This window comes from Dermacentor variabilis, unplaced genomic scaffold (assembly GCF_050947875.1).
Source record: "Dermacentor variabilis isolate Ectoservices unplaced genomic scaffold, ASM5094787v1 scaffold_19, whole genome shotgun sequence".
Lineage (NCBI taxonomy): Eukaryota > Metazoa > Arthropoda > Arachnida > Ixodida > Ixodidae > Dermacentor > Dermacentor variabilis.
The window spans coordinates 2,887,614-2,895,575 of NW_027460357.1; the positions used below are offsets into that span (position 1 = coordinate 2,887,614).

General features: G+C 43.6%; 1 protein-coding gene across 1 annotated transcript; it reads left to right on the forward strand.

Moving 5' to 3' along the window:
* Positions 1-450: 450 nt before the first annotated feature.
* LOC142568473 (uncharacterized) lies at positions 451-5,433 on the forward strand. Its single transcript, XM_075678400.1, has 3 exons — positions 451-603; positions 673-837; positions 5,290-5,433. Exons 1-3 carry the CDS (start codon positions 508-510, stop codon positions 5,425-5,427), a joined length of 399 nt encoding a protein of 132 aa, XP_075534515.1. The 5' UTR covers positions 451-507; the 3' UTR covers positions 5,428-5,433.
* The last annotated feature ends 2,529 nt before the right edge of the window (positions 5,434-7,962 follow it).

Below are 7,962 nucleotides of genomic sequence, written 5' to 3' on the forward strand. Positions count from 1 at the left end.
TTTCCGGCCCAGCTTTTCCTCTAGAGTTGTTCTACTAACTCTATGCGAGCTGGAGAGCGTCGATGTCGATGCAGGAGCCCACGATGAATCGAGCATCCATTGCTGAGCTGGCAGTACATAGGTAGCCGGAAAGAAGCGTCTTCCCGCAGGCTGGCTGTACCCGGTTTGGATGCAAACCGGATGTGACGTAAGCCAGTGGCGTACTCCCTGCCCCCAGATAGGTACTTGTACGCCTAGGAAAGGACGCTGCTAGGTGCTGCTGCTAAATCCCTGTGGTGTGTTGCCGGCCACATGCGGCCAGTGCCGGCTCACGTAGGTTCGTTCACGTGGTCTTGTTACGCCTCGCTGGATCGTGTTCAGTCATGCTGTCCTTGCGCGGCGCCATTGTCGGTGAGTCAGGTTAAATTCTTAAATAGGTCGCGCCTGCGTCTAATTGAGTCTATGAAAGCCTGCACATTCAGTTTTGTAGGCTACAATGCAGTGCGGCTGGCGTGAGCTGTCTCCACGATGCGCTTCGAGCGTGTCGATTTCGCCGTTCTTTATGTTGGCGGAAACGACCTTGAAAGCAACATGGATCCACAAGAAATATGCGGCAACATCAAGGTAAGTCTACTGAAATCACAAAATTTGAAACAATAAGCGCTAATAGTTGTGTTGTCTTTTAAATTTTAGGCCTTGATCAACGAGACGGCCCCCGTCGTGCTGGTTTTCAAGGAGCTCCCTCGTTGCGTAGAACATGCTGATGCGGAACAGAAAATGCAAAATCGTCGCTTGCTCAACCGCAAATTGACGGCTACGCTGAAGCGCATGCCGTGTCTGCGGAATTTGAACCCCGAGGTATGGACCCCCCTTTTTCCAGCGGCATGCCGTTACATACCGTCAGGAACACGCTTGGCTTATTTCTGACTCGGTAAAAAATGTTTCACTTTTTCTCGCTGCTCGCTGCGGAAGAAATGCGGACCGTTTGTCGTAGTTGTGTCTCCATTACAGGGTGGCATTACTGCGGTGAACAAAGCAAGTGTTGCCGTACATACTGTGCGCATTTCACCCTTTGTTGGGCGGTCGGAAAATATTGGTCCCACTTTTCAGGGCAACTTCGCTACTCTGTAGCGGTGAAGTGTAATTTCTACCATTGAACATTCCTGTATAGATATGTTTCTGAATCACGTTAAGCACATTTTTTCGTCCATTTCTTTGTCAAACAACGCGATAGAGCGATTGCGCAGATTGTTTACTTCCCGTTCTACAATGTTTATTTTATTCTATCGCCTTCCTTCAAACCACCACAGCGGCAAATGGACTTTTTTTATCGAAATTCCGTGTTTTCATATAAGCTGAATTTTGGTGCGGTTAGGTGTCTAAATTTCTCGTGCCCACAGCTACCAAAACAGGTGATCAAATTATTAGCATCGCGAACAAATTGCATTCCTACATATGCGAGCTGATACATACGAGCCCTCAAGAATTTTCAAGAAGCATCTTTTTTTCTAAGAACCCTTGCGATATCGGAAAGCCCTGATTGAGGATTCTCATACAAAGCATGCTCAGTAAGTATAATGAAAACGTGCACAAACAATGTATACTGTACTGGGTACTCTGGCTGCTTCTAATCACATTACAGGTGACCACGAGTAGGTAGAAACGGGCCTTGAGGCTGTATAGTGGGATGTAATATTCCCACTTTTCGCTATTACAGAATCGTAGTCAGCTTTGAGATTTTACGTTATGTGAAAAATACTTCATAAAAAAAAACAGCACTTGTAATGTCTCGGACACAAAGCGGCCTGTTCTCTGCTTGCGTCTATGAAAGGGTTAAGATGCACACACTATTCAAAGGTAGATGCACACACTATTCAAAGGTCGCATTAAGGAAGAAATGAGCGGCACCGTACTGCCTTCATTTCTTCAAACCCTTCAACAAAGCTTGAACAAGAAATGCACGCGAGGGTGTCACTACAGACAGCTGCGGCAACACTGACGCATGCGCGAGAATATAAAAATGAGGTGCAGCTGTGCGGTGCACGCTGCCGTGAAGTTCGAATTACAGTTTCCCCCTTGCGAAACTACCGGAAAGGATATATTGCATCCATCGGTGTTAATATATTTTCTTGTTTTCAGCCAACATACACATCCCCGTTAAATCAAATAGATCACTGTAGATGGTGGCCACCACATATTACAAGAACTGTGAATTGGAAGCTGTTAGCTGCCTGTGGTACAAAGTCATGCAAGGGTACATGTAGTCTTTGTGTGCACATTGACTTCATGTTTTACTAATTTGACTGGCTCCTATTGCACTCTGGCTAAGTAGCAATAACACACAGGCCACTTTACGTTCGAACTACTTGAAAGTCTGCGAAAGCTGAAGGTACATTCATAAAAGTTCATAAGTCCATGGCATTAGTGAAAAAAAAAATCTCAACCTTTTCTGGTACAGCTGTGCGTCAGAAGTGGCTCAATGCATTGCAGTGATTGAACAGGCACATATTGGTTGTACCACTTGGATTTCAGCCTGCATGCGTTGGCTGGACAAGAAATTCTACCGTATTTTACCTCCAAACTTTTGCTCACGAGTGGAAAGCGCTGTTTCTGTTGTAAATAGACGTGGCTTGCACACAAGGTATGTGCATGCTAAGTGTCTTGGTAAAGAAAAGTGAAGGTATGCTGCATGAACAGAAGGTGCTGCAGCCACATAACCTGACCTTTGATCTTCATTATGCTCGCAGATTGAAGGGATGGAACTAAGTGCGTGTCTTTTATATGCTTGATTTCAGCCAGTTAAATTTGCCAACACGGGGATTCAAACCACTGGTGTCCATCTGCTGTTGGGCCGAACTCTCAATTTAGTGGTGTCCATCTGCTGTTGGGCTGAACTCTCAATTTAGTGAGAATACTAACCACTGCGTTCATTGGTGCTGACAGATATCAAGTCAGTTGTAGCTTGGCATTACTGTATTACGTCACCAAAATGCTAGAGAACCACTTGAGATCCTTCGATGTCAGCATCCTCATAATCAGTGGGCACCCCATAAGAAAAATAGGTCAATTTTGGATAGTATCCTTGCAAGTGTAAGAAGGCTAGGCCACAGAAACTCGCGTTTCTGATTTGTGCACTATTCAGCCACGTTAAAATGTGGGGAGCCTAGACATCTAAAAGACGAGGAGCAAGCAAATTGAATGCAGCTACCAAGGAAAAAATGTGGAAGCGTAAGCTGTTGATTTTTTTACTCCAAAGGCACGTTCACACTGAAGACAGAGCGGCTAAACCGGGCAAAGCTCTTGGCCAGGCGGATAAAAGCAGGCGTTAAACGAGGCGGCAAGCCCGATCGCTCGCGGACCACTTGTTTTTCCCGCCCGCCAGAGCTGTCCGCTTTGCCGCAGCCAATCAGAACACCAGACGACGGTGGCGTGTGCGCGATAAGGATGGACGACCGGTGCCACAAGACGGCGACAAGTGCGCCACAAAAACGTTTGGTGCTCCGCCTCGGCGGTGCGGGCAGCCAGGCAAGCCGTCCAGTATACAGGGTGTTACAGCTAATTTGTGCTGAGGCTTTAAAAGAGAAAGACGGAAAGAAACTAGGCCTGCAGTACTCAAATGCAATCAATTCAGTAAACTACCCTTTTGAGCAACTTTAATACTTACAGCTCATTCAGAAACATCTGCTTTATTTTATGAAGATAGCTGCTGTGGTTATTTTTTCAGGACAAAAGAAAGTGCACAAGATCGAAAAAAGTACCATGCAACTATGCACTTTTGAGCAGCGACGAACAAATGAACAATGCGGCATGCAGAGAGTATGTAAAAAATATGCAGATCCGACACACTGAAAATTATGTAAGCAGCTTTCTTTGCTGCTTCTGTTCATTGATGGCATTTGGCAGTGATATGTTAAGTGTTACCTTGCATGCACCACTTGTGTTTGTAGTACAGAGCTCACACGCAGACGTCCACTCCAATGCTCAAGGTGGTGTTGTGCACCATCCATATCCTGTGAGAGTAGTGGCACTGTCATTCCCTTGCATGGCGCATCGCATAGCAGGTGACGTAGAAAAATCCGTTTATTGAATCCTTAGGAGAAATAGTTGCTGCCACGTCCTGTGCCCGACAGAGCAGCGCCTGCTGGCCACCCAGGCTTCTGTCATGCAGCATGGCCTCCCAGTGTTGCAGTGTAGGGACATTGAAGTTTTGATGCTGGACCACCACTTGCATACTGTCGTTTTGACTCCGTGGTGCTGTATTGCAGCTTTGCATCTGCACATCCTGTGTCAATTGCTGGCATGGACACACTTGCCGTGTTTATTTTTTCAGAAATAGCATAAACATGCCATACCACACCTTGAACTATCATTATAATATTTTTAGTTTGCCACCACAACTGTCACCATGTCTAGTTGTAGTGTTTTTCTTTTCAAGAGACTCTATACGAAGGATGCTTTCTGATGGCATCTTTACCTTCTCGTATGATCATTCAGCGAGCACAAAGTGCTGCAGCTTCTGCAATGCTTTTGCCTATTCCTTCCAGGCACACTACTCTCAACGTATCATTAGCGCTGAAATAGAATACCGCCCGTTGCTCAAAGCAGCTTCAATATAGATTCCAATCGGAAGAATAGGCAGGCTTGTGGCAGTATATGACTTTCTATAGCCATAAAAGGCAAGCTAGCATAGTGGGGCATCTCAATGCTTGTAAAAGCATTCAACTGCATGTATCTCCAAATAACTAAGCTCAAGCAGACACTGTCAAAATTCGTGCTTGTCACGGTGAGTTGGTGCGGGAACTTGAAGGTCTCTTTTCCTTCATTTTTGTGTGTCTCATGTTTTTGCTAAGGCTCTTGCCACAGCAAAGTTGCACTTGTGGTATTTTAGAAGGGTAATTTACTAATTACCTAGGCGATGTCATTTCCTTCATTTGGTTGCACTTTGTGCATCAGTGCAATAAATAGGTCAAACGGCTTAATACGAAATGTTGCCAGGCCATTTTGGCACAACACTTGTGGATAGCATTTTGGTGTGGCTTGGGCGAGACTGAAAGAGAGAAATTGACACATACAAGCACAAAGGCCAGGCACTGTTCCCTTGTGGCCTGCACAACCACTAGAATAGCAGCTAGTCTTATCAATTCATACTGAGTATCACAAAGTGTAACGTTGCAAGAACTGTAGCTTAGTTGATGAGACAAGGCACTTACAGCTGTAGCTGAAACATGTGTGATCAACATGTACAAGGTTACAATACTCTACACCCTTTTTGTATTTAAGTTTTTAACTTTGCCCACAATCTGATTACAGCTTTCCAGAGTTCCTTGGAAAATCCTCCCATGCACCTACCATGTGGCGTGCAAGATGGCAGCAGCAGCTGTGGGAACAGTTGAAGAGGCGAAGAAAGGTCCACTTTATAATAGGTTGTATGTAAATAAAACTGATTGAACTCAACCGATTCGGCTTCCACTTTTGTCAAGACAATTGTCAGCAAAGCAATGGAGCAATTTCAATGGGCGATACTAATAAATAGTGCATAGAAATTCTTGGAAGCCCCGTCAGCTTTCTTGCTGTTAACGGGCTGTATTGGTTTAGGCAGGGAATGCCAATTCACGAGGGATGGTCATGGCCTCTATGTTCAATGTATGTGCAGCATTAATCAGTTCTCTAGACCGAGTGCACTAATGTCATGGCAGGCCAGCACTTTGTCACATGATACATTTTCGAACCTCGCATGCTTTCTTTGGGGCTGAGAAAATTAATGAAGCATGAAACTAAAATCGGCATGTTGCAGTTTTCAATTAACCATCACTGCATTTGTCCATTCTTGAAACAAATTTTATTGTACCAAATGCATACAGAATGAATTTGTGGAATATCCAAAGTACATTTTGCTTGTTTTGGTCAAACAGCTGGCAGAACAAAACCACAAAGTTCCAAAGCAGAAAGGTAACACTTCTTTTGAAGTACACAATTGGCGAAACAGTGTTGCTAACACACGAGTGCAAAACTTGCCGCCGATTAAAAAAAGAAGGGAGCTGCTACACACCACTTGGTCCCTTGACCATTCATTTTTTTCTTTTGTGGCTGATTTTTAAAAATCCTTGCTATAGCAAATGCAAGGACATCAGAAAATCAACGCACAACAGATATTGGTGCTATGGTGTAAAGTAATGAAGATATAATTTTGCATGCAAATTATTTAGTCTGAAATAGAGGGATACAGCACAAACATTACTCTTCAATCCCAATAAAAAATATGGAACTCGAGGGCTACGGATAAATCTTGAGGGCCTCGGCTTCTGTAATGTGCAGCTATACTTCAGTACACAAGCATTTTTGGATTCTGCCTCTACCTGGGTGCAGCTTTGTGACCTGGAATGAAAAGCCACAGCCATCGAGCTGCTGCAGTGGCGACATCACAGTAAAAGGTAATAGCGAAAAATTAAAACAATAATATGGCCATGCAACTTGCACATCAGATAGGTCACCTGAAGCTTCTATTTCCAATTTTTCTGGTGTTTCATAGAAGGACAAAAATTTTGAAATGTGATAGTGCACGATTTTCATACATTAACAATTATGCATATCTAGCTTTTTTTTTAACCATGCAGATATCTAAAGTTTTGAGCACGGAGAGCCCAGCGTTTTTGCAAAGGAGTTTCTAGGTGAGGTGGACACACTTTGCTGCTAATGCGAGTTTCAGAAAATTAATTTTGAAAAATTCAGTCACTTTTTTTATTAGTAACTTGGCGGCAGCCTTCTAAATGGCATATTTGGAGGCAGTTGCATGTGAACGCACACCCTTTCTTTTTCTAAATCTCGAAAATTGCACTTGTTCTGAAATATTGATTATCGCGCTCAATTGAGTACAATCAAAACTTGGTGCATCCTCCTCCACATGAGGCGGCAGTGCCCTGTCAAGAAGTGTGGGACAAAGCTTAAATGATAGCCTGACATGGCACACTGACGCACATGCTTGCCAGGCAAAGTGTGTCGTATCAGCAGCTACAATGACTGGCCAAGATGTTTCCATCTGATGAGATAGCGGGACCTTCTTTCTGCGCTCCCAGCACACTCGGTTCCAATATTGCCTCGATTTACGAGTAAAATTCAATGATGAATATATTGAATTAGGTGCAACTTTCAAGATTTGTAAGAAATGAGAGTGCATTAAAATGCGACTGCCTCCAAATTTGTGGAGTTCCAAAATAGAGGAATTCCTCTGCAAGAATGCCACATTTTCCGCGCTCATAACTTTAAAACAAGAAAATCTGTATGGTAATAAAAGACACCCTGTACGTAACAGTGTGCATTGGAGCATTTCATGCAACCAATATTCAAGCACCGTCTGTCTACAAAGAATTCATAAAGCAAATTTATGCATTAAGACTGGAATCAGTTACGAGCACTGGAAATGCAAACACTGTTACGAACCCTGGTCACATGCCAGGGTTCTCTGCGTAGGGCCTATGAATAAAAACCACCTTCAACATCGTACAGTAAGCTACCAATTGCTATGTGTAGGAAGACTTACAGTTCTTCAAATGCAATTATGACCTAGACATTCTAAAGCTTTTCTAATAGTGTACTTTTAGTGAACAAGTACCCCAAACTTGAACAACTCTGAAGCTATAATGCCATTATTATGTGAAAGATGCACTACACATTTTTTTAACGCAGTAAGGAAACATTCATAATCGACAATGCCACCATAGACATGAGAGTCATATAATATTGCACTGCGTGCAGCAAGGATAGCACAATCTCGCACAAAAGATTAGTCTCTCCCGCAGCCTTTGAGGCCCCCTTTATTATGTCTCGCTTATGATGCCGTGACATGGTACGAAACCATGATGACGTAACTTATGATCATGAGTTGCTCTTGAATGAAAGCTTGTGCACACATGCATATTCCTGCATTGTAATTCTGGAGTGCACTTACAGTAAGGACACTGTGAAAAGAAGAAAAGGCCAACAGCA